At 46.6% G+C, this 25,845-nt stretch overlaps 1 protein-coding gene across 5 annotated transcripts in view; it reads right to left on the minus strand.

Annotated features, from left to right (window-relative positions):
* Positions 1-243: 243 nt before the first annotated feature.
* Positions 244-25,845, minus strand: part of RERE (arginine-glutamic acid dipeptide repeats) — a 378,810-nt gene continuing 353,208 nt past the window's right edge. For 4 of the 5 annotated variants that reach the window (XM_059716437.1, XM_059716438.1, XM_059716441.1 and 1 more), the window contains 11 exons: positions 23,981-24,143; positions 21,598-21,690; positions 20,634-20,833; positions 19,112-19,273; positions 16,593-16,706; positions 14,315-15,705; positions 13,148-13,370; positions 11,056-11,779; positions 5,429-5,575; positions 4,788-4,968; positions 244-3,654 (listed from right to left, as the gene is read on the minus strand). In XM_059716437.1, coding sequence (XP_059572420.1) covers positions 3,621-3,654; positions 4,788-4,968; positions 5,429-5,575; positions 11,056-11,779; positions 13,148-13,370; positions 14,315-15,705; positions 16,593-16,706; positions 19,112-19,273; positions 20,634-20,833; positions 21,598-21,690; positions 23,981-24,143 — 3,432 coding nt within the window. In that variant the 3' untranslated portion in view covers positions 244-3,620. The remainder of the gene's footprint in view (positions 3,655-4,787; positions 4,969-5,428; positions 5,576-11,055; positions 11,780-13,147; positions 13,371-14,314; positions 15,706-16,592; positions 16,707-19,111; positions 19,274-20,633; positions 20,834-21,597; positions 21,691-23,980; positions 24,144-25,845) is intronic. The other variant, XM_059716439.1, reaches the window with a different exon arrangement.

Genomic DNA, 25,845 nt, shown 5'->3' on the forward strand with positions numbered 1-25,845 from the left:
TAGACATAATGCAATTATGCATCTTGAAATTTGGTCAGGACGCTAGCCCTTGCATACAGCATTACACTTGCCCCTTTTAACCACTATAACCAAAGACAGTCACGGCTTGAGACAGACCTGCTTTCTGCTGGAGGTTTGGACAACACCGTCATACTGGTCCCCCTTATTACACCAGGCAGAAACACCCTCTCCCACTCACAGCAAGTAACAGACACACTCCACATACAGGCAAAACCTGGCTGCTGTAGTGTAGCTTGGTTTTATTTATGTCCACAAATATTTCAAAAAAATTACAAAATACTCAAATGGAGAGAACACAGAAGTCACGATTTCTGGGTTTCTACTCTGTTTACACTGTGTTATCCCATGGCAAACTACTCATATATACATTAAGCTTCAAGATATATATAAATGTAGCAGTCAGAATGTACACTCTGCTTAACGGTGCAGTGAAACAAGCTCAACCATGACGACATAGAACAAGAGAGACGTTTCAAAAACACTAAAGCAAAATTTAAAAAATAAAACCTTCCAAACAGAGGGGAAAAAAAAATAATAATAAAAGATTTTTCTGAAAGGAAACCAAAAGATTTGGGTGGTTTATAACAGGGCATCGAACACCAAGATGGTTTCAAAAGCCATTGCAGATAAAAGTTGCAGTTAATCATCCATTTGAGAAGGAAGGACTTCGTTGCTTCTGCGCTCAAGGATGTTAAAAGAAAAGGTTGTCAGAATGCCGAGCGGAAAAGATGATCAACTAATTGCTTCTGAATAGTGATTGTAAAAGCAGTAGTTTTGCTGTTTGGAAAAACTGAGGGGGAGAGAAAGAACAATGAATGAATCAGCATCTTTTTGTTAGTAAAAACAGATCTGACAACAAAGTAAGGAGGTAGGGTGGTCAAATGAAATGGGTGGTATTCCTGCCTCCCACAATCCTGGATAGTTGTGGGGGAAAAATTCAAATTCAATTCATTTCATTCAGCCCCCCTTTGGTATTATTGGATGCTCCGTCTCCTCTGACCAGGGAAATCTTGGTGGCACCTGTACCATGAGCTGAGCTTCAAAATGGTATGTACTAGACAGGTGCTATTCCTTCTTCACCTGATCACAGCAGACAACCTGAGGAACTGCAGACTTGCTACTGTTACTGGTTCTGTGTTGAATCTCTTGGTATCCAAAGCCAAGGCAGTTTCACACGTGCTCTGGGAGACGTTGGGGGGCGCTTTAATTAGCGAGCTGCACTAATTAAAAGCACCCGAGTGTCACATGCATCAGCATCCCCCATGCTGAAAAATGGCAACAGGGTGTTTGAACTTGCCACCAGTTTTCAGCATGAGGGATGCTGGTACACATGACACTGGAGTCTGCTGGAGTGCGGTAATTAAGTTTAATTAATCGAGTCTGCTCCAATGCGCTGGTTTTCCGGCACGTCGGAGCCGGCTCCCTGCACGTCTATAGGAGCCCCCAGATACCAAACACTAGAGTTCAAACGCAGGGGCTCTCATGGGACTGACTTACCATTAAGGGACTGAAAAACAATTAAAAGAAACTGGAAGCCAAGGTGGGGGGAGGACAGTCCGACAGAATTGCAACAAGCCTTTTCCTCCCCTTTCACAAAGATGGGCAGACAGTAACTGAAATTCCCCAATGAAGGTTTCAGTTTATAAGCTGAGGTCGTCATCTGCCCATCAGTGCAACCATTAACCATAACGCGCTGACGCTAGTCTGTGGTGGTTACAGCGCTGCGCACACCTTGCTGTCTCCACCCAGGATGAATGATTAACTACAAGTTTATTTAACATGGCTTTGTACACTCCTATGACACGACCACCACATATAACAGTCTACAACGGCAGAGACAGAGCCCTCGAGAGTTAAGAGAGAGAATGGAAAAGGTTGTGCACCAGTAGAAAATGTGGCCAGCAGATTAAGATGTCCGTTGGATCCACTACCCTCTGCCTTGGCAAAAGCACGAGGGCTAAAGCAGAAACAAAACCAAGTTCGATATGGGGTGCAGGCAAGTGCAAGAGCCGTGCGTCTGTGCAGACGGAGCAGAGTTGCATGCAAAAATGTTGCCTGCTGCTCCACTGCACGGGCCGTTTCTCTTTTCTGCATTTGCCATCCACTGACACACACCAGCTACCAGCCAACCAGGGCCGTTAGGCATAAACCTGCTGTGTTGGGAATCGGCAAACATTACTGTACACAGATTCGCCTAATCCCCAAGCAGCAAGTGATGCATAAACCTGTGCATCAGTTTAAAAAAAAAAAGAGAATGGCAGCCTTCACTTAAAAAAGTGAAATGAAGATAGGACTTTGCGGAAGAGCTTTACACAGAGCTGATCAGCAGATCCAATTGCCTTGTCCTTCTCGTTAAAAACCTATCAGTACAAAAACTAGAGAAAGCAGTCCACGGCCAAAAAAAAGTTCTGTCCATGCATATAAAACCCTGACTTTCAAAGGCCAGAGCTTTGGATCATTTTTAAAAGGACAAGATATATTTTTTTTAAATTCTTTCTACTTCTTACATGTAAAAAAGGGACGTTTAAAACAAATTGAACCAGGTGATCCAATTGCCTGGTTGTTTTAAAAGGTAAAGGAAGGAGACATATTATAGCCAAAATGTAAGGTTAACCCCTATATTAGATACAGAACGGGGGAGTTAGTTCCAAGGGACATCTGTACCACTGGGAAACAGAACTCAATCAATCAAAATCATGACAGAAAAGAAAGAGGTGTAATGCTAATGGGGAAAAAAAATACCTAAAACAGAAACAGTCATTTGTAACATTATCCCTGCAACTCTCTTTAATGCTTATAGCTGATACCAAACCAAATTTCAAGCTTTTGCCCATTTGAAATTATTGACACCCATCATTTCCCTTTAATTAAAGGGATAATTATATATATTTATTTTTATTAAAAAATCAACTCTGTATTCTGTCAATACCAGGTAGGAATTCACAATTCGTGATGTTACTGAAAATCAAGATTAACATTTGCGGAGTTTTGTTTCGTTTTTCCTCCCCCCTACCCAAAAAAGTTATTTACAGACTTAAAAAGCCATGCTGCAGAACTGAGCTCTCTTTAAAATTATGAAGATTTCCTACAATGTATTAAAATAAAAGTAGATTTTTATTATTATAGCACTTGGATTCAGAGCTTGTTATGTCACCTACTTGCAATTCTTGTTTTTTTTTTTGGTTTTTTTTTTAATAGATATAGATGCATTGAGTGTCTCTTCACATACAGTGACTTGTGTCGTGAGCCTGATTCTAGCACCTACTCAAAACTAACAGGGGAAAAAAAAAAACAAGATTGCAGGGAAGTTCTCTGAATACTCCATACAGTCCTGTATTTTTTTCAATAGGCTTCTGAATAGGTTGTCATGCAGGGAGACCCACACCAGTCTTGAGAAATCTTCTCTACAAATGAACACTATTTACGCTGATAAGTCTTTAGTTGTTGGGGGGGGTTGTTTTTCTTTTTGTTTTAAATATATAAAGAAATTTTTATAAGATATTCTTTTGCTTTTGCAGCTCTTATTTGTATGTAAAAATGTTCCATTCCTTCCCAAGGACTGGGGTTTCCATAAGCCGGCAATAGAAATAAATAATTTATTACAACTGTTTGTCGCCTTCTTTCTTCAGTCGACTGAAAGAGAAAGAAAACTCATTTTAGCAGACAAAGGGCACACAGCCCGAGGCTGCAACAAGGCAGTTGCTCGTGCTGTTACACGTCACTACAAAAGCAGTGTGGAGTGGTATCCAAATGTCATGAAGGGGGACAAGAGGCCTGGCTGCTCAGAACAAAAGGACAACCATAGTGGTGAAGACGACGGTCTGTCATAGGAACTGAGGTTCTTCCTCTGTGGGGGCCTTCTTGACATTATCAAGCTCATCAACTATGGACAAAAGGAGCCCAAGAACAGGGGGAAACAAACTTTGTCCTTATCTATACTGGCGGATCAACTGCCTTCAGTATCAGCTTGGTTGCCTCCAGCACTGTCAGCCAATGTCAAATTCCCATAACGCAGACAAGGCTCAGACACCAAAGGAGATAGGGAGACTGGTTTACAACATGCTTCTCATTTGTCCGCTTACGGTGCTTAGAGCAAAGGCAACCCTGCTGAATGCAGCAGCCGTCCTCTCTTAGCAGACAGACCGTCAAAGCAGCCAAAATGAGAAGGGGTCACCCCAAAGAGGGCAACTGGGAAGAAAATCCCCATCATAATTTTGGGAGAAACTTCATCCAGCTCTGTTCTACCACTCTTCTTATGTGCACATTATTCACACAATTTCACCTACTGTTCTTTTTTAGTAATTTGTTATTGGCTGGTAAGGATTTCTAAGGTGATATCTTTTATTGGGCCAACTGTGTAGTTGGGAGACAGTTCGACAAGCTTTTAAAAGCAAGACATTCTTCGTCAGGTCTGTTTTTACTGACAAACAATGGTGGTGAAAGCCTCTGGGATCTTTCCCTGCCCTCACAAGGAGGCGGCAGGAAGCAGCAATCATAACGAATGTTACTGAAAGCAGAATTAATCCCGCAGAGCAAGATTCAGCTAATTTACTGCATGTCCCAGGTATTCTGATCTAATGCCCAATGTCTGCCTGACCCTCTGAATCTAAGATTAGGTTTTCCTGAAAGCTTCATAACCTTTAATGAACACGTCACAGTCATCTCCAGCACGCTTAATAGGCTAGGTAGGTTGGAGGTTGGAGGGAAGCAGTCAGGGAAAGTAGAAACAGAAAGCTGCTACCTGTAGCACTGCTGGTGCCTCTCACCTGTAATAATCTTCCTGACTTGGTAGGTGTCCACCGTGCATGTGGGGGTGCCCATGCAGCCACTGCTGCTCCATTGCCAGTCTCTGCAGTTCTGCTGACTGGGCATGCATGGCCTGCAACTGATGGGCCGCTGACATTGGAGGTGGGATGGCACCAGGCAGGTCTCGTGGATAGGGGGTACCTGCAAGAGACACAATCTTTATTTAGACACGAACTGGCTCTTGCTACCCTCACGAGGCAGGTAAGCAGAGCGTTACCCTCATTCTTGTTCTGCAGATAGGGAAACAGAACTGTAAAGGAACCCACCCAAGTTTATACGGCAGGTCGGTGGTAGAACAGGAAATACAATCCTGAATTCTGGACTCGCGCCTACTCTAACCACTGTACCACGTGGCCTCCTGAAAACACACCACGAGAACTTTGTTCCAACAGAAGAGGCCTGGTAATGAGGTGTGTGTTTGTGTGGCGGGGACTTCAATGGAAATACAGCATAAAAATGTTCAGCTCAAAAAACAGTGGAAGAACTGCAAAGGGGAATTCAGAGTCCCCAATCCCTCCAACTGTATATCTGGACCCAGAGAAAAGCCACCATGGTTCAGATCAGAGCGCTGCTGGTAGGAAGGCCGGTGAAGTGTTCTCACCAAAGACTGGGTGTCGCAGCATTTCATGCTCGTGGGGTGGCTGCCCTAGCAATGGGTTAGGGATGGTACCGGGTGGGTAGGGAAAGCGTGCCAAGTGGGGTCCAGCTGCCAAGGGATCCACCAGTGGGTGAACAGGTCCTGCTGAACCTAGGGAAGAAGGAGAAAAGGAAGGTAAATGAACTGTTTACTGTTCAGGGATCAAAAGCCATGTTACCACTTGAGCTGGAGCAGTATTTGGCCTAATTGATGTGTAATTACCAGCTTAGCTCCATTCGACTTGAAACCCACTTCTCTATCTTCAAGTGTTTGAAGTGACATCTGCTTGCCAAACAGCCTTAATTGTTAAAGCAACAACCAAGGGCTTTTCAGCCTCAACAAGGAGAAACAAATCTACCAAGTAACAGGAAAAATCAAATAGCAAAACCACTTAAAGCTTTCACTTTTAGCACCCTTCCCACCTCAGGCTTCAGCAGTGAGTCTGCTAATCAGCCCCACATGGCTCTGAGAGTCCACTTTTCCCAAGGACTTATATGGGAATCATGGCTATAGATATTTGCTTTTGTCGATACCTGTCCTGCAAAATCTCTGCTCGTTCTCCTTTTTCATTCCCCGCCCCCTTAAACTATATTTTCCTTTGATTCACAAGCCTGGTGGATTCACTGTTAGGTATAACCCTTGTCCCTGCAAACAGATACCCCTTTGAGCCAGATGTTTTTTCCCATCCTTTGCAAACAGACGCTACAAAATAAAACAAATCAAGCTTGAACATGCTGTTATATTAACTCTGCACCAGTCACGTGCCCATGCTCAGTAATGACAGTGGACAATGCACCATAAAACCCTGGCACTGCTCAGTTCTTATTCTTCATTCTTGCCTTTCCTCCATGCGCCGACCTGCATATTATGGGGTCCTTCCTATGATTTTCATGTCAACTTCATGAAAGAAATGTCTTGCTTCATGCTTATACACAAATGCAGGTCAAGAGATCCTAGACAGTGCTTGGGACGCAAAGGTTTAGCTGTGCGCTCGTACCTCCACTAACACTGCTCTTGAAAGACACAAAGCGGACAAAGCCTTCATTCCCCTAGCCAGGCAGTGTCACCTCCAGGGAAGCTGCCTGCACCTTGCTGGTAAAAGTGGGGGAAGAGGGGTGGAGAAGGAGGGTGGAAACCAATACTCCCCCACTTACTTGCTCTCACTTGCAGACAATTTCTCCACTGTCACATCATGAAGTCGATGTAAAACATGACACTGACAAAACCACAAAAATATTTACCCATCCAAGCTTGACAAATCCCATGCATTTAAATTTTGAGGGTTGGCAGCGAGATGGCAAATTGGCAGGAAGCACAGCCCAGCCCCAAAACCATTTCTATCCCACTTCTCTGCTGGCTACAAAGCACATACAAGCTGAGCAACTGTATGGCAAGGCGGCCTGGCCATACGACTGATCCTTTCTTCCCCCTATTTCCTCATGAGGCTCACCTCTTTGTTTAGCAATAGTCCCAGGTGAATTGTGTTTCAGTGATTTCCCTGTTTGCAGTAACTGACTCTAGGGGCCTGCTTATACATGGAGTTATTCCAAAATAATAGCATGAAGCTATTCTAGAAAAGCTACCGTGCTTTTAACTTCCCACCCTACCTTAACCCAGATTAACTTTCAAGCATAGATAAACCACAACTGATTGCAAATACTCTCAAAGTAACTATACTGTTTGTCCACAGCAGCCTTCAGACTGGGCCTGAGAGTGTATCAGCAATGTGCATGACCAAGAAAAAACATCTGTGCAGCGTCCATGTTAGATTCACAGATGTGTTTCGCTCCTGATGGTTAATTAGCTAACAATTAACCAGAGGTATAAACCTAGGGAGAGGAAGGGTGGGAGCATGCTCCAAATGAGCTAGTAACCACTTCACCTTGAAAAGTGACCGTATTTCATCACTTCAGGATCTGAAGGTATACAGCTGATTTCAGTCCATCCTGTTAACAATCTGTAAAACTTCAGATGCACCAATGTCAACCCTGCCCCTCACAATCTGCAAGACAGCATCTAGAGAAGCTCACAGTGCAGCCAGCCAGTGACTTCAGGTACAGCACCAACACCGCCCCTCTGGGGTATGTGTCTATAGAAAAGTGCGCATCCTCTGGCTTCTTTTGATGCAGCGTGGCTCTTCCTGCAGCAGCTCTCATTCCTTCCCCAGCTCTGAAAGTGGCTACGCTCTCTCTTTTAATGCATGTGCTCCAAGAGTCGTCATGCTGTATTTGTCTGCGCAAAAAGTACATTTGCAGCCTGCTGTCCAAGGAACTGTATGCCATGTACTTGAATCACTTTAATTTCTGACCTGGCTGCAGCTGCATCCTTTGCTGTCTTGTTTAACTGCCTCGGTTAACCTGCTTGCACCCATCTGCTCTCAGAAAATTTGGGAAATCTGCATTCAGTCGAGCACCCTGCAAATTACCTACGTAATGACAAGCTCGGTCAAACGAGCAGCTTTCTAATCCCTGCCTTGGCCGCTAACTAGGTACCAAGTCCCTTCAGCAGGCCTTTTTCACGATCTTAAAATGCGCTTGCAAAATATTTTTAAATAACAAGGCCCGTTACAATATCTCTCCTAAGCCCCTCTCCATGGCAAGCTTAAATAAAGGAGCTCTGTGATGACAGACGTAACGAAAAACTCCCTCCAGCTGCAAGGTGCCCAAATATTTGGGTGGATGGCATATGGAGGGACTGAAGAAATCAATTCTCTCACCCCTCCCACTGACTACTGCACCTGACACTAGTCTGCGTGGCCTGCGATGGCTGCAGCCCCCCTCTAGTAACAGCTCACACAGCAGGGCTGCTGGATCTGCAGAGCTACCCATTTCACAGCTTTTCCAATGGGGAACCATCTACCAGGCGACCGACAGCCAGCCTGCAGAGCACTCTCTTCTGTGGCACAGAGGGGACGCGGGCGTGCGTCAGTCCTGTCTGCGTTCCTTCTGCTGATGCTCTACACACACCTGATGGGGCCAAAAAGGCCTTGTAGTCCAAAGACAAAGGCAGAACAAGTCTTGGTGTGCATGGGCTGCCCTTACACAACTCTGCCGCTGTGCTGGCTTGAGGCACCCACGCCTGGCTCGCTCCTCGGACAGTGCTGATTTCCAATAACTGTGCAGAGGTTCCAACACTTCCTGAGCGCTACAATACTGCTATCGCATAGTGTACAGCCCATACAGGTAAGTGGATTGAAGTTACATGGCCAAACTCTGGTTGAATCTATTCCAGGAGGTTTCATCACATGACATAATGACATTAATAACTTTACATCAGGGAGGCAAATGCACATTACATTTTAAAAACCCACTGGACTACTGTATAAATCAGATTCAACATTTAATATTATTTTAATGAATGCCCTATCATTTATCTCCTGGGTAACTCTCAGCAGTCTCCTGGAGATTTATATCTAATTCCTACAGACTCCAGGGCAATCCTAGAGGTTTGGCAACCCAGGCAGAAGGATGGGGCTGTAGCAGGATGAATGACCAGCAGGAGTTAACGGTATAAAGCAGATCTCTCTGAGCTAGGAAGCTGGAGAATCACAGAACAAGACAGCTGGAAGGGAGCCTAGGAAGTCTGTCATACAGTCCAACCCTGGGCTCAAGGCAGGATCTTCCCTAGATAAATCATCTCATACAATCATCAGTATGACTTCCAATTAAAAACTTCCACAGATGAAAACTCTACAACATCTCTATGTCACTCAGCACCAGCCCTTACATTGGTTTCATGCACGGATGCAGTCAGGACAAATAGGAGGATGACTAGAGTCTTGTAGCCCTTCACTGTGATGACAAGGACCCACAGCCTCCTCCAGAAACCCCAACAGGACAGCAAGACAGTTTGCATAGCCCTCCTCTCCAGTTTGCTTCATTTGGCATCTTTGATTCTTTAAAACTTCCCTTTCCCACTGCCCCTAGTGCTCTCATCTACTTCCACCTTCCTCATTTTTCATAAACCTAGAAAAGTTATCATAGCACCTACTAAATCTCCCCACCCCCTTCACATGCCAGTCTGTCTCCTTGCTGACTTTGAAAGGTCTCATGCCTGTCTGACTGGGTATTACAGCACTCAATGTATGCTGGGATCTTCTGCATCAGGTCACCCTGGTTTCTGAATTGGGAAATGAACACACTGCTGTTGGGCAGGGACAACTTGGCTAACTTGCTGATTACTGACAATGTCCATCTCTAGACCAACAATCACCTCCCAAGACAGCCGAGGTACTTACTGTCATCACCCTGTGATTACCTGTGATCAGTGGGCATGAGATATATATGCACACCTCAGAGAAATCAGAAAGATGAGCTGGGTGTTCAAGTGCATGGGCTTGTATCCCATGGTGCTGTAGCGGTGGATTTATAACACAGTAATACCACTCCAAGCCTCCAGTTTTCTGGGTGGTGACAGCTCATGTTCCCATGACATCATGGTGCTAACCTTCAGTGCTTCCCAGGCTCATTAGGAGGCTCACAGGAGATGAATGCTAAATGGGGTATAAAGCCTAAGGGGTTTTATCCACTGGGTCACCTAATACGTGCTGTCTACACTGAGGTGCCCATGGCTGCTACCACCAAATCAACTGCCCGTGTTCTAGACCGGCGATTCTCAACCAGGGTGCCACGGACCCTAGAGTGTCTTGAGATCCTTTCAAGTGTGCCACACAATGTTACCACTGTTAGCTTTACAACCAGGATTTACAAGATAAACCCAGAGATTTCAAACAGAAACCTGCAGCTGCGACCGTTCTGAGTCCTTTGCAACAGAAAAAAAGTGCTCTCTTGTTTTTCTCTAGGCAAAAAAGAATGAAAATTAAGAGCTGGCATTTTCCAAGGGGGTCCTCTAGTCCAGCGGTTCCCAAACTGACAGATTGCGCACCACCAGTTTAAAATGATACAACCTTAAGTACCACCAGCAATTTTTTCTCATATAAAGTAATTATAATAAATCTGTTAACGTGTACCACTGGTGGTATCTGTACCACAGATTGGGAACGGCTGCTCTAGTCTATCCAGGGGTGCCTCAAGTCTAAAAAGGCTGAAAACCACTGCTCTAGACCAACAATGGGAGAATTTCTCACAAGTCTTCAGTGTGTGAAGAGTATGCCTAGCTGCTTAAACCTTGCCCTGTGCTGCACAGGACTCTAACTCAATCGCAACACAAGGCTGTATTAAGTAGCCCGTGTGCGAAGTACCAACGTTAGTGCATCACTTCTGAAGAGAAGCACTCCCTAACTGACAAAAACAACTCATGTATTTCAGCATGGCTGTAGTCTAGCTTTCCTCTGCTGTGATTTTCTCTCCCATGTGGTCAAGAAAAGTTGTGTGTTCACGTGAGATCAAACACAATCAAGTTCTCTTTTCTATACACAGGTGAAAAACAATGCTACGATGTGGTGGAGCCATACCCCTGCGCCACATGCTTTCACAGACCCAGGTACCAGCATTGTGTTGACAGAGCTGGAGATTTCACTGTTCATGTACTTCCAGAGTCTTGGGACATGACTGTTTTGGGCAGACCATTCACTGCAGAAGCAGGTGCTTCCAACCCCTTGGGGAAGAGCACTGCTCCGACCCTGGGCTCACCTTGGTGTAGCGGGTCCTGCTGATGAAGGTGTAGATGTGAATGTATGTGTGAGTGTTGGTGGTGGTGAGGCGTCACATTGAACATCTGGAGCCGCGCCAACGGGTCGTTTGTCAGCGAGGCCATCCGCTCAGCGTGTATCCTCTCTGCCGCCAGTCTATCGGGGTAGCTCATTTCAGGCCGTAACTGAGGGCCTGCCAGTGCGAGTCTCTCCCTCTCAAGAGGGTTCAAACCCGGGTGGAAGGAAGCAAAAGGGTGAGGTCCTGCCGTTGGGGGGATAGTCAGTGCGCCATGCCGGGCAAAATGCTCCATGGGGTTGGTAGCTGGGTGCAGTGCATCTAGTTCCGGGGGCTTCACCTCAAAGCCAGGTTTCATCCTCTCCCTCAGCTCCCTTTCCCTGATTTCTCGCTCCCGGATCTCCCGCTCTCGGAGCTCCCGTTCCCGGATGGTTGGGTCCACGTTGTAAAGGCCGGGCATGTGGTAGGCCAGGAGTGGATCAGTGGGGTTCAGGGGAACAAAGAAGGGATGGTTGCGGTTGGTTGGTGACATGACGTGAGGACGGGCGTACTCGCTGAGAGTCCGTAATGCAGGTGTGTCCGGACCAATATATGGTGGAACGGCGGCAATGGTTGTGGGCGGAGGTTCGAACGAAGGCCTCATGTGGGCTGGTCCGCTGAGCTGGGATTCCCCGAGGCGACCTTCGTGGGAGGAACTGGATACCTTCTGCTGCAAGAAATGGAGAAGGGGAGAGACTTTAGTTCAACCAGCTTGGTGTAATAAAAACCAACCCAGATGCGCTCCCACTTTCACAGTGGTTCAGAATACACCATAGCCGGTATGTTCAAATGACTCATCCCAGAGCTTCATGTTCCTCTGGGTCTTAGGGACAAACCTGACTTTCCCTCTTCCCCCCTGGGCTCTGTAGCCTCAATGAACCTACAGAACTTGCACATCTCTACAGGCAGTAATGGGTGGAGACAGCCCCTCCAACAGCTTTGCCCCCAAAGTGCCTCCCCCCACCAAGCTCTAGAAAGGAGCAAACTGAAGGGAGCACAACTCCACGACCTGCAGCAGCTGAAGCCTCCCACAACACTTTGAGGAAAAGCATGCCACGTGGAGGAGCCCAAAGAGACACTATGATTATCCAAAGAATCTTGTTTCCATGAATTCAGGTTTTGTATCAGTTTCAAATTGAGACACCCCCCGTAAGGGGTTGGGGGAAGTCATATCCTATCCTGGCAGGTGAAAGGGCTTGGCGGCTATATGTAGCTGCTGCTTCTAATTACTATGGACCATGCGAGAGGTGCAGTTGCCATGACTCAAACCTGTGAGAAGTCCCATATGCAAACCAGGAAAAGAGACACCTTCACGGGCTGTTTTGCAAAGACAAGAGCAAAGCAGCGTTGTTATGAGGCCACTGCAAGCCAATCTCCCAGCCCTCAATGAACCCTGACGTGCTCTACTGTCTCTCACCAGGCCCCGGGGTTTGGTGGTAAAAAGCAAAGTAAAGTTGTTTAAAAACAAAATAAATCCATCAGAGGTTATACTGTAAAAGCTCTAAAAATGTGTGGTCAGGCCTTTCGTCAGAAACCAGGATGCTCTTCCGTCAAATATATTGCAAATTCACACGGCCTTTATGTCCTATTTCCAGAGCCTGACCTGGAATTGCAGAGGCAGCAACTAAAGGATACGCCTTGTAGGCTCAGGCAGCCTGTGCCTGCATCACTAAGGAACCAATGGCCCACAACAGGAGATGCTAACTGCACTTAGGTATCGCTGCTCATCTTCAAAATGCTGGATGAATCCCAGGCCACGTTGAGCCCCCAGACTGCACTTTCTCCCATTAAAGCACTAGGAGCGGGAAGAGCCTAAGACAAGCCAGGTAAATGTTGCAATGCCACAGTCAACAACCCCCATCCTTGCCTCCAACCCTTTTCTGTTCTTGAACTTTGCATGTACCCAGCCGTCTCCTCCAGGCTGCACTTTGTCCTGCGCTACACGGTCAGGCAAGTGGGCAAACGCACACACAACATTTTACATCCACCTTCTAATCCAGCCCTCTGCCGCACCCTGTGATGCAAAGGACAAACCTACCGCGGCTCTTTCCGCTTCTCTTTCCCGCTCCCGCTCTCTCTCCCGCTCCTTCTCCTTCTCCTTCTCCCTCTCCCTCTCTTCTCTTGCTTTCTGCTCTGCCTCTCTCTTGGCCTTCTCAACTGCCTCCTCTCTCTTCTTGGCCAATTTGGATCCTGCCAGAGGCATGAAGTACAGGTCCGTTCTCGCGCAGGAGTTGTAGCCGCGGTCCAGGTGTTTATAGAACCTGAGAGAGACATGTGCAGAAAGAGTTTAGGCCTGAGAAAGAAACAGATCTGGGTTTTAACAGCTCCACATCAAAGCAGGATTAAGGAACACTCAGGATTTACAGTAATGCCAAGACAGGAACTGTGCCATGAGGTTACTCTACAGATTGGCCTCTGGCAGGAGCAGCATTGCTTAGCTTCTGCTCCCAAATGAGACTTATAATGCCCTGTCAGAAAACTACGATCCAAACGGTGCTGGGCTGGGGCTTTTTCTTCCCTGGAAAATTGGTGATAGCTAACTCATGCTGCAGAGACAGGGACTGATTTCCAAAGGCACAAATGTGAATTATGTATCCAGCTTGCAGGGTAGATAATTTCTCGTTGTGCTTTTGAAAATCTCCTACAATTCAAACTGCCATTAAGTAATTGGTTTCACTGTCTTACTGTACAAAAAGAGGCATTAGACTGAAGACTAAAAATCACGGGGTGACAAAGTAAATTGAACTCTGTAGGGAATAACTACACTGGGAGGGCAGCAAAGGGGGCAAAGGGAGACAGCACATAACTGCAAGGTTCCTGCTACACAATCCACAAGTTCCTACAGCAAGTCTCAGGTGCAGGGGACTCAGGATCTTGCCTCTAGTGTGCTTTATACAACTGGGCTGCTGAAGGGATGGCAGGGAAGAGGGCTTAACACTGGTTAGGGAGGCTATGCTCCTAACAACTATGTTGCGACAAGATTCTTGTTAAGCACAGTTTCAACCAAATGTTAATCAGGGACTTAGAGGCTGGGGGCCAGCCAGATGTCCTAACAGACCAAAAGCCCAACTGCAAGGCTGGCAGCATCAAAGCTGCAACACTGAACCCTGTCTGGCCCAGCAAGCGACACGTGGAAGTCTAGCAATCGCTCTGCTGAGTGGAAAGGCCAAGTGCACCTTACAAAACTCGCTGACACCCTCCATACCTGGCTGACTGGCTGGCATGGCTTGGTGTGTCCACCACAGTGGGTTCAGGTGACGGACTTCTGGGTGGAGGTGGTGGGCTCTCTGGCTCCTCTGCCTCATCAGGAGCCTCTTCTTTGATCTGAATAGGCGGCAACGTGCAGGACGTGACCACTGGGACGTTTCCGCTGGACGACGCCGATGTGGAGACAGGAGGTTGACAGGGGATACCAGGCACGGAAGGTGGAGTGGAAGTGGAGGGGCAGGATGGGGGGGTGATGGAAGGTGGTCCCCCCGGGACAAAGGGATGCTGAGAGAAGGGCGTCTGGGAGGATACCTGATGGAGCCCGGAGGAGGGGTGGCTTGCTGATGGTGGAAGGCTCTGACTCTGAGTCAGAACCGGAGGCTGAGCTTGAGAGGACTGCAGCGGCTGGCTCTGGGGCATCAGCTGCAATGGAGGAGGGTGCGCAGAAGGAGGATGATGAGTGGAAAGGGAACTTAGTGGCTTCAGAGCAGGAGGCGGCGGCAGGTTGGAGTTCATCGAGAATGGAGAAGGCCCAGAAAGGTGGGGAGGGTGCTTGTGGGACTGTGGAGTAGGAAGCTGAGGAATGGGGGTGGTGGGAGGGGGCTTGATGTGAGGCATGGCCATGGGTGCAGGGGGCAGGGGCTGCTCCCGTGGGGGCTGGGGTTGCTGCAGTGGAGCCTGCGCTTGCAGGGCAGGTTGTGCTTGCACCTGCAGAGCAGCGTGAGAGTGAGAAGGAGCCTGTGTCTGGAGGGGAACCTGAGACTGAGAAGACTGCGTGGGGAGAGAGAATGGCTGAGGGGGTACAGGGTGAGGCAGAAGAGGCTGGGCTTGCAGGCCGTGAGGGGGAGGCTGGGCCTGGCCATGGAGTGGAGGCTGCGAGTGGGGCTGTGCTGATGCAGCAGCCTGGGGCTGACTCTGCGACACGCTCAGGGGCTGCAGCGGTGGGTGTGGTGAGGGGAGTCTCTGCGGGTGCAGGGCAGGAGCCTGCTGTATGTGAGAGTGAGGTGGTGGCGGTGCTGGAGGCTGGGGCTGGCTGGGAGGCTGAGACACTGACGGCGAAACCTGGGGGGCGGCGGCGGCAGAGGGGGCGCTCGACACTGCTGGCATCGATGTGGGGAGCTGGGTGGATATCGGTGGGGTGGAAGGTGGGGCCTGGGCAGAGCCGTTCTGTGCCTGGAGCACCTGCGGCTGCGCCTGGAGCACTTGCTGCTGAGCTGATGAATCCGAGTCGCTCTCGTTGTCCTGGGGGCTGGGGATGCTGGGTGACGTGCTCCGGTTGTCCTGGTCAATGTCTTTTGGGTCGCTGCTGCCTTCATCGTTGACACTGCGGCTATCAGAGCTTTCACCCTCACCCTCACCCTCCGAGGGAGAGTCGGGCCTGCTGATCTCCTGTGGAGACAGGGGGAAAAGGGAAAAGTGCTCCGTGTTGCCTCTGACATGGCTATGGGGAGCTGCCTGCTCCCCAGCATGTCACGGTCATACCCAGATGCACTGCATTACATACAGCCTCCCCTAGGAACCTCGCAGGGCATGAGCAACATTAATATGTGGGGCTCATAGCCAAAGCCAGTGCTTGGGAGTGAACCTGGGCAATTACATGTGGAGCCAAACTATCCTGCAGTAAATTAATCTTCACTCTGATCACCAAGAAGTTAAACTAGCAGTTATTGGTTTAAATGGGTTTTCTGAATGTTTCTGTTCACATAGACAGGCTTCTATTTTAAACTGGAGGTCCCAGAGAGACCTCAGGTGCAATAAGCTGCTAAGGTGCAACTGGGCCTATTTGAAATGGTCTCTAGCTTTGTTAATTCGCTATAGATTGAGCTGTAGATTGCTGTGTGGAGGTGCAAGTCAGTGGAGGAAGGAGAGTAATTTAAAGTAAAACAACATTTGTACATAGGCTCATTAACAAAATGAAGGGAAGGGACGGAAGGACCAAACCAACCTTTGCCCCGACACAGAAGAGCATGCCAACGCTAAAAAAAGAGACAAGATGCCCGGGTCCAATCCCTACCCACGTGCTTCCTTCCTCTCCCAGCAGAAGGAACACATTAAGGAGTAGGCTGCTTTCCAGCTGCAAATTCAATTACAATGTGCTGCTCTGGCACTTTGAAGTAGCTTAAATCAATCTTGTGTATTTGGTTTGTTATTGGTTTTGGGGTTTCGATTTTATCCTTCCCTGGGAAGGAAGGGGGATGGGGAAGGACAGGGGACAGCCAGTTTTGCTCGTGAGCAGCCTGTTTGCAGGGAGAAGACTGCTCCTTCCTGAGACTTACTTGAGTTTTGGACTTCTTGGCGTTTGATCTGTCCGGCTCTTCCGTGTCAGAAGCTGCCTTCTCTCGCTGCCGCTTCGAGTTCTTGAGGGGGGATGATGCCTCCTCTTTTATCTTCTGCCAAAAACAGAAAGTCACGGTTTATTAAGGAAGTAAAAGTGGAGCTAAAAGGAGACCCTGGCCGCTCTGGCAGGACTTTGTGCCCATAAAAAAGTGCCTGCAGACACAGGGAAGCTGATCAGAGGCTGATTAGTCCATGTTTAGTGGTAATCCAATATGCCTCTTTCCCCATTCAAAAGGGAGAAGGGAAAGGAATCTGTATTCTGGAGCTATCGATACATTTCCCATCTTCCAGAAACTGTTTCTGAATGGGCTTTCATCCACATGCCAGTCCAGCCAGCTCCCTCTGCAGGCCAAATTTACACAGGTCGCCCAGAACAGAGCTAGGATTTTACCTCTGAGGACAATAAGCTGAGAAGCAGGTTGCAAGCATCTCCTGCATACTGCAGGCTACTGGGATGGAGTCAGTGCACTGAACTGAGACGCATCTCATCAGGCTAATGTTTTTAAAACTCATGTTTCTGCAGAATATACTTAAGTCCAAATACAAAATGAAGCCTCAGGAACCATTCCACGGGGTCAGATCCCAGGTCCACGTAGCCCATTATTTTGTCTCTGACAGTGGTTAGCACAAATTGCTGTAGAAAAAGGGGCAGGGAAACTTTCAGGAAGTTGACTTGGGAAAATCTGCCTGCCATGAAAGTCATGTCCTAATAGGCTGAGAGCTGCTCAGGACCCGAAGTCAGAGGTTTGATAGCCTTTTCAAAATGGTTAACTTCTTTAGGGCATGCCTGCCTTGGGAGATTATAGAGACGCTACTGGAAAATAGCTTGGGAGTGCATTTAGGACACAAGAACTGATCTACCCTAAGTCACTATGGAGATGTTCTTAGTGGGGGATGAGTTCACACAGAGTCAGTGTGGAAAAGCTACCACTGAAGCAGCTATGCTGGGCTTTTTCCTCATGTTGATAAGCCTTTATACTGCCTTGCTCTTCATATCATTGACCAATTTGTTGACATTTTGCTAAGCTCTCAACATCCTAAGGCAAGAAATAGCAAAGACCGATTACACATTGCGTGGAAAAGGACACTACTGGACTGGTTTTGGATCTCCTAGTTTTCAATTTCATTAACATCCCCTTGTTTCTATTTCAGAAGAAAGGGAGAAGAGAACCCCTTTTTCTGCCTTCTGAAGTCACCCATTATTTTATGTACTTTTAGCACGTCTTCCTTGTTTGCCTCCGTTCTAAATCCCAATCTTTTGGTCTCTCTTAACACTAGAGTTTTTCTGGGCTGCTAAACATTCTTGTCACTTTTCTCTGAATTCCTTCTACTTCTGCAATATCCTTCTTGGAGATGAAGTGGCCCATATGCAGTACAATACTTCCAGATGGGGCCAAATCATTTGTTTCTATAATGGCATTATGATATGTTCTTCCGTGACCCACCACTTATACCTCCTAATCCTCCAAATAATTCTTATGTGAACACAGTTATACAATGAAGTCATCTTCACTGAGCTGTCTAAAATAATGCCCAGGCCTTTTTCCTGAGTTAATCAAGTTAATTTAGATCACTGTGAAGTGCATGAAAATTTCACATTTTTCCAAGGCACATCGTTTTCATTTATCAGCATTAAATTGCACCTGTCTTTTGGTCATGCTGCTCACCCCCCTGGCTTGGTCAGGTCTCTTTCAGGTTCCTCCTGATCCTCTTTGGATTGGATTTTATTTGCAAATGTTACCACATCACTGCCTACTCCCTTTTGCAGACCACAAGCTGTGTTTTAAACACCCTTACTCCTTCTATGTGACCTTGATGCTCCCTGCAGTCAACCTTCCAATGCCATGAAATCATGTATTCCTACTCTGTTTTGTGTCCCTTTTCCCATTTTGGGGCAATGACAAGGCTCCTCCCATAACTTAGTTTCTTTAGCTGTCTCCTGCAGGGGCCCTTGTTCCTTTTAGTAAAAAATGTTGGCTTCTCCCCAAAATAAGCTGGCATGTAATTATGCAGAAAAGACAACAGAAGCAGCAATCTGATGCATGGGGCATTCTTTCCTTTAGTAAATAAATGAAGAGCATTCTAGCTAGATACCTGTGTTGAGTATAGCATTTCTCATGGACATTTACAAGAGGGTCAGAGTTGAGTCTGGGTCTCAAACTGAGGCATTAATGCCTGTAATAAGGGCAATGGGATTATTTACAGATATTTCTATGATGCTTATTATCATGAGGTCTCTGTGCTTTTATGTATAATCACCCCCTTACCCAAACACCTGAACAAGGAAACTGCTTAGATCTCCCTGCCTGCAGACCTGTGCATGTAGGAAAAGAGCAAGAATCCTACTTATCCAGCCTAGATCTCCGATTTGATCCAAGCCCCGAGGTTGGCTCACTGAACTGAACACAGACCAATGTCCTGAGTTGTACAAGGAAAAACAATCCCACGCGATTTTTACCTTGGTGGACTTCTTCACAGAATCTGCTTTGCTGTCATTACTGGAGGTGCTGGCAGCACTGGGAGAATTGCGGCCGCTGGACCGGATGTCTTCATTAATGGGTGAGGCTCTACCATCGGGACTGGCTGGCTGCTTTTTACGACCACTACGTAGTGTAGACATCTATTGGTTTAATGAAAATAAATGAGAAAAAAACGCCACCTGACAAGAAGCATCTTATCAACCTTTGCTTTTTTTCCCAAGTTATGACAGGTGCGTGCATCCCAGCCTAGCGCCTGAGAAATGGAAAATTGAGCTCTACATGTTTTTAAGCCTGTACTTGAAAGCTCATCTGGGCTTAAAACAGGAGGCAGCAAATCCTTAACTTGCTACCCAAAAAACATCAAATACTGCTTATGTTATTAAGCTGTGTCTGCTGGAAATGAGAATATTAAGATGATGTTCCCACAGCTGCTGTCCACATACCAGGCTTTTCTTCATACAGCCAAGCTCCCTTCTCCTTAATGTTCCACCTTAAAAAATAATAAATCTGCTGGTATAAACCAAGCCCGATAAGAGAGTGACCTAAAGATGCTAGGCATTACAGACAGCCGAGAGCAGTTTCAACAACAGCTAACAGCTTCAATGTGTTCCTGCTACGCAACAAAGAATCACAGTCAATTATGCAGCAATAATTAATACCGTTTCATCTGTCCCCTCCTAATTTAGCAGCTGTTTGGATGACTGGCTACCATAAAAAATGATGAAGCCAGCTTGAGCTGACAGCATCACCAGACAAGGTATTCAGCAGCTGTGACAACAGGAACACGACCAAAAAGGTGGAGAGAGAAAGAGAAATCTGTTACTGCTTGACAGGCCCATCCGTGGGACTTGCCAAAAATGCAAGCCCCCAAACCACGAAAGTTTCTGGTCGATCCTTGGGTCCCCACAGGTGGCAGCACTTCAACAATGCTCCAGGTACACTACCATGTGCAAAGCCTTTTTACGATGGAATCGCTGTGTAGAGGACTATGAGGACTGCTCTATACTTGGGCAAGGAGATTTTGTTTTAAAGCCAGCTTTGTAAGGTGAGTTCTCTGCAAGGACAGAGAAACAGTACTTGAATTTTTAAAATGTTCCCTGCAGAATGCATCTAAGGGTTACCTCAGCGCAGCTAGGGAAAAGATATAGCACTACAAATGCTGTCACAGATTTTGGCAGTAGAATTATTCTGAAGGGGCTGCTGCTACCTTGACCCAGTCAATAGAAAGAGAGATTTAGACTTGGAACATTAAAATACACAGGGTTTGACTAGACCTCCCCAAGGAGATACTTCAAGGTCAAATTTTCAAACAAGCCTCAAATTCTGCACAGATATCAGCCATGCATTTTGGCAGGCTAACAGAGCAAGGAACTGATGAAGAGGAGAGACTGAGAGTGCCGTTGGAAACCCTAATTGTAATAGGGCTCTACTTGCAGAACTTCCTACACTGTCCCTTCTCTTTCCCAGAGGATGCTGAGGACATGGACAATGCAGACCTACCGAGCCCCGACTCCGCCTTGTCCTCATGCTATGCTTTCCGCTGAGTCCATCATCTTCCTCTTTGACAGGCTTAAACATAAAGGGTGGAGGGTCCACTGGCTTCTCAATGGGCGGGAGCTCCCCGTACTTCTTGAAGTGGATGCGGCAGTCAGTGCAGAGCAAGATGTTTTCTCGACCACCGTGGTGCCAGTCCTTGGAGGCTGTTGTTGGAAAAGTGATGGGGGAGGATCGGAAACATACAATATATTAGATACGGAGCACAGATACCCACCTTTCCCAGCAATGCAACGGAAACGTCTCTGGAAACCTTTGCCTTGTTCCAGGCTGGCTTATGTCTCCATGAACATTTTCCATGCTCGGTTACAGACTATTTCTTTATTTAAACAGGCAACTGCTGCTTTGAAAATGAGAGCAAGAGAGACTGCTGCTGCATTTGGGGACTACGAGTTAGGGAGCTATTAGTTCTCTGAGGTCTGTCTTGGTTTCTTCAAGATAAATGCTGCACAAACATTTCATCTCTCCCTCCCCTTACTTACCTCCAGGCTTTTGCTTGCATGCTCAGTGCATATGCACAAGCATCAGAAAGCTTTCAGGAGTACTTATAAGAGTAAAGCTGCTGCAGAAAAGCCTTGGTGCGTCATGAATGCAAGTTATGTATCTGACAGTCACAGCTCAATATTGATTTGCTATATAGTAAATGGATTAGATAAAGGACTCTGTTTAGACCTGACGGCTTCACTGTATAAATGTCTATCTTCCAGGATCCTCCCCTGTCACTGCAATACTAATTTGCAATGGTAAATCACGATTAACTCTATGCTGGGAAGCTGCATATTTTAGCTGATTCAACGCTACATTTTTAGAACAGCTCTCTGTGCATTACAGCTGCTCTTGCTTGGATGAACCAATGTTAAATAGGCACCAACACAAGGAAGAGAGATACAGCGATATATCAAGTGCATACTGGTTGTGAAGCAGTGACGACAGGCGTAGCCCTTCAGTTCCTGTTCACTGTCCTCGCTGTCAAAATCATCTTCGCTGGCTGAGCTCAAGTCCACTGAATAAGCAAAGAGAGAAAGAGAAGGAGAGGGAGAGAGAAAAAAAAAATCAGGATGAGTTCTCACTTTGCTCTGGCTGGCTGAATGTAAACCATTTATGATGAGAATTCTGGTCTTCGTTCTGCAGCTTCCTAGGCTGGCCTGCAGCCATCCCACCTTGTGCTGCCATCACATCAAATTTCACAAGCTAAGCAGGGTCAGGCCTGGTCAGTACCTAGATTTAAAAAGATCTCAGGAGCATGCTAAGTGATGCAAGTGACAGTGCTTCTGATCCAGTGCCAGGCACACTTCCTTGGGCACCAGGGCTGAACCAATACCCATGCTGCGCAGAGGCACGGTGCAGCTGGAGGCGCTGTACTACATGAAACAAAGTGTGCAGGCCTCAGGAATGGTGGATTGGAGGAATGGTGGCTCAGAGTAATACTCAAAACTAGGGATGCTTCCCTCAAGAGTCTGGCCAACTTCCCAGTCAGACAATAGCCTCCACAGTGAAATCCCACCCGGCAATGTCACACGCACAAGAACTTTTTCTTTTTCTTTTTTAACTTCCTGTCCTAAACTAGATGCAGAGCACTGCTGTATAGGTTCTACAGCTGCTGTTTTTTGTCCCAGGGATGGCTGGGTTTCATTGGTGGGTGAAACGGTCCTTGTGTGTGGTTTGATAGCTTGTAAAGTGCTTTGTGACCCCTCTGGATAAAAGGCAGAACAAAAATATGGAATGCTTTATTATTCTTGTGGAAAATGCTCCTTAAAGGATGCATCTGACAGCTGGATTATATTTCATACATATTAGTTTTGGAGGATTTGCAGAGCCTTCCAATTGTAAGGCTCACCCTACATGTGGAGAGCAGTTGAGAGTAAGTCACCTCATTACAACGTCACCAGCTGCAAAACACATTACCCTTGCCTAAAATGGCAAGTGTGCAAACTCATTAGCCTCTGGAAAGACTCTGCACCAACTGGGTACTATGGGATCTTGTAAGTAACTGGCTGAGAGCATTGCATCCTCCAGCCACATGTTAAAAATTCACCATCTAACATGTGCCTATAACCTGTCATGAGCCGAAGGGCCCTGTCACAAAACACGTTTTAATGCGTGACTTCCCATGATCAAATCTTTACTTTTAAGGAAAGCCCTTGCTGAAAGAATGCCGTTTCCCTGAAGGCTCTGAGAGAATAAGTTTTGTCATGTGCGTGTTATATGGAGGGAGAGGCTATGGTAATTTCCATTAGAGTCTGTCATCAACCCATTACACTCTTCTAATCAAGGCAGGATCCCATTCATTTACTCATAGTATGGTAACAATGACTGCTGGCAGCATCCTAACTTCCAATTCAGACTCCTCCAAATGTCTGACACTGAACTGAAAAGTTCACACCAGGCTAAAACCTCATCCACTGAGCTAAGGCTGGTTCTGATCTTGCAGTGACGTGGGCCTGTGTGCAGCCTTGTACTCATTTGAACTCGAGGAAGCTGTGCATCCTGGATCCAAGTGAAGGACCAATACCTTTGTTTCAACTTTCAGGAACAGAAAGCAATAATACTTTGCTTTGGTGCATCTTAAAAACCACCTCCTGTATTCCCCACTACCCATACACACATATTCCCCATCCTCCCTATAACAGCACTTCAATAAGTTTGGTCCAATTTCTGAGATTTTGCCAATCCTCTTTCATTGCAAAAGACAAGAAATGCTCTGGATTTATTCCACTGAAAGGCTTAAAGTTTAAGGGAAGCTTTAGCCTTTTATACAATGATAGATTCTATGCAACTGCCTTGACGTCAGTGGTGCCGTAACCTCAGTGACAAGCTAAACTGCACTAGGCTTTGCAGTGATTCTTTGTTAAGGTGCTTCTGCCTCAAAGCAAGGCCACGACGCTGCTGAGAGATGGTAAGAAACAGCAATGCTGATGGTAGCAGAAGGCATGGCCATGAAAGAAGGCTTGGGCAAGGGAGGAGGAGGGTGAGGATTGCTTTATTGTCTAAGTCCTGTGCCTACTAGAACTCTAGGGAAAATGCAACGCTTACAGCCAGGACAAAAATAGGAATGTTCAGAGCCAGACAAACATCTCTGTCCTTACTCAGGCTTTGTTGCCTAAGCCCCGCACTGCACATGACAGGAAACATCACTTGCTGATCACAGACTCCTGCCATACTCGGGCATAATGGTATGGGAATGGCCTGAATTCAATTTCCTTGCTTTATTCAGTTGAAGACAGAGCCATTACATTACTGTAGTTCCATGCATCTAAACAAAGATAAATGCACTGCTTTTAGCCGCCACTTACAGAATTCGCTGGAGGGGGGCCTGGAGGGAGTGTTGACTGGAGTGGAAGCAGTTCGAGTTTTAATTCTCCGAAACACAGCCTGCCTCCGATGCCTACGGTGGGCTCGGGAACTTGCTGCTTCAGGGGTTTTCTTCCAATAGTAATAGAAGGTGATTAGTTCTCCCTGCAAACACAGAAGGAATATGTTAGAGGGGCATGCAAAACTGACTTGTCAGCTCTTTTCTTCCCCCTCCGCAGAGAAGGACAGGGTATGCGTGTATGTCTATGTTTGCAAAAGGCTTTCAGGCACACAGATGTCCCCCTGGATAGAAGAGAAAAATATATTATTTGAGAGGAAGTTAAATGCATTTAATTTTTTAAAGGCTGGGCTGCAAAATCTACAGCCCCCATCCTGCCCCTATCAGTACTGCCAGCACTGGGGGTGCTTTCCTTTGAGTAAGCATTGAGGCAATACCTCGGCCAAGTGTTAGGGGACACTGTGCTGCCAGAGGTAGCGTCTTTCCAACGAGCTCTAAGAGCTATGTCCTTACTAGACGTCCCTTGTAGATCCCATGGCACTGTCAACAAGAGTGTGATCACTTCAAACAGACAGAGAGCAACAATCCAAATCCCCCCATGACGTTACTTAAAAACACTCCTGTTTAAAAAAAACTTAAAAGTTCAAATGAAAACCCGCCGACAAATATCTACCCGTAACACTCAACCACATTAAAGTAAACCCAATGTTAATCTGAATGTATGTGTTCACATCTAAATTAATTAGGCAGTTAAAAGAACACACCTAGGGAAGCTGGTGATAATTCCATAGTATAATGAATCTGGCTTACAGTCAAAAAACCGGGGCAGATGACATTCAAACTAGCGGATGTAATGCCAAGCTAAAGAACAGCATGTGGTTTTAATCTCCTTTCTTTTACTTTGAAACCCCATCATTTCCTGGCGACTTGTCTGCCTCTAAGGTAAAAGGTGTTGTTTCTTTCAAGTTGCAAGAGAAATGGAGCCGTTCTAACCACTCTCTTGAAAATCAACATCAGAACAAACATGCCTGAACTGCCCACAAAAAGGGGCTCTTTGAACTGCGTTACATGTGATCTAATCACACAACCTCAGTCAGCTTGCTCTGTCCGCCAAATTCGGCGCTCTTTGCTGGGAGTAGATGGAGGTTAATTCTGTTGCAAAGACACACCCTCCGTCCAAACTGCCGATGGCCTGGAACAAGCAGGAACAGCACAACCAGCATCTTCTGTACTGAAAGCCATGAAAAGGCAGATGGAGGGGACTGGTCTGGAGGGTAGCTAGCACCTGATCTCCACTGCAGATTCAGTGAAATGAAAATGATCCCTGGAGCCTGCCATTTTCAGAGCAATACTTGGTGAGAGAGGTGGGGTGGGAGGAAGAAGCATGATACACAGTGCCTTGATTTGGCAGAATTAAAATAAAAAAAAAGTCTTAAAAAAAAACTCTACTTATTCTCCTAAAAAATGAATCCCTAGAAGTGAAAGCAGGCAAGCATCTTTGCCATTCTTCTGCAAACAGGTAAATGCAGGCACATGGATTGGGAGCTAATGGAGTACACACACCAAGTCTGTGACCGAGGCGGGGACGGGGGTCCTGACATCTCATCCATCCCTTCTTGCAAACACTCCTGTTAAATTCCATGCAAGGGCTTTCAAATTTGTTTTTGACCTCACGAGAAAGGGGATCCGAGTCTCTTCGGCACTGGTGATGGGAGGACAAACTGGGAGAGTGGGTGACTGACACTCCACGGGAAGTTTATGCCATGTTTTCCTGAGCTAGCGAGCTTCCTGCAAACAAAATCAGCCACATTTCACCTGGAAAGTTGATTTATATCAAATCCTTGGTGT

This window comes from Alligator mississippiensis, chromosome 13 (assembly GCF_030867095.1).
Source record: "Alligator mississippiensis isolate rAllMis1 chromosome 13, rAllMis1, whole genome shotgun sequence".
NCBI lineage: Eukaryota > Metazoa > Chordata > Crocodylia > Alligatoridae > Alligator > Alligator mississippiensis.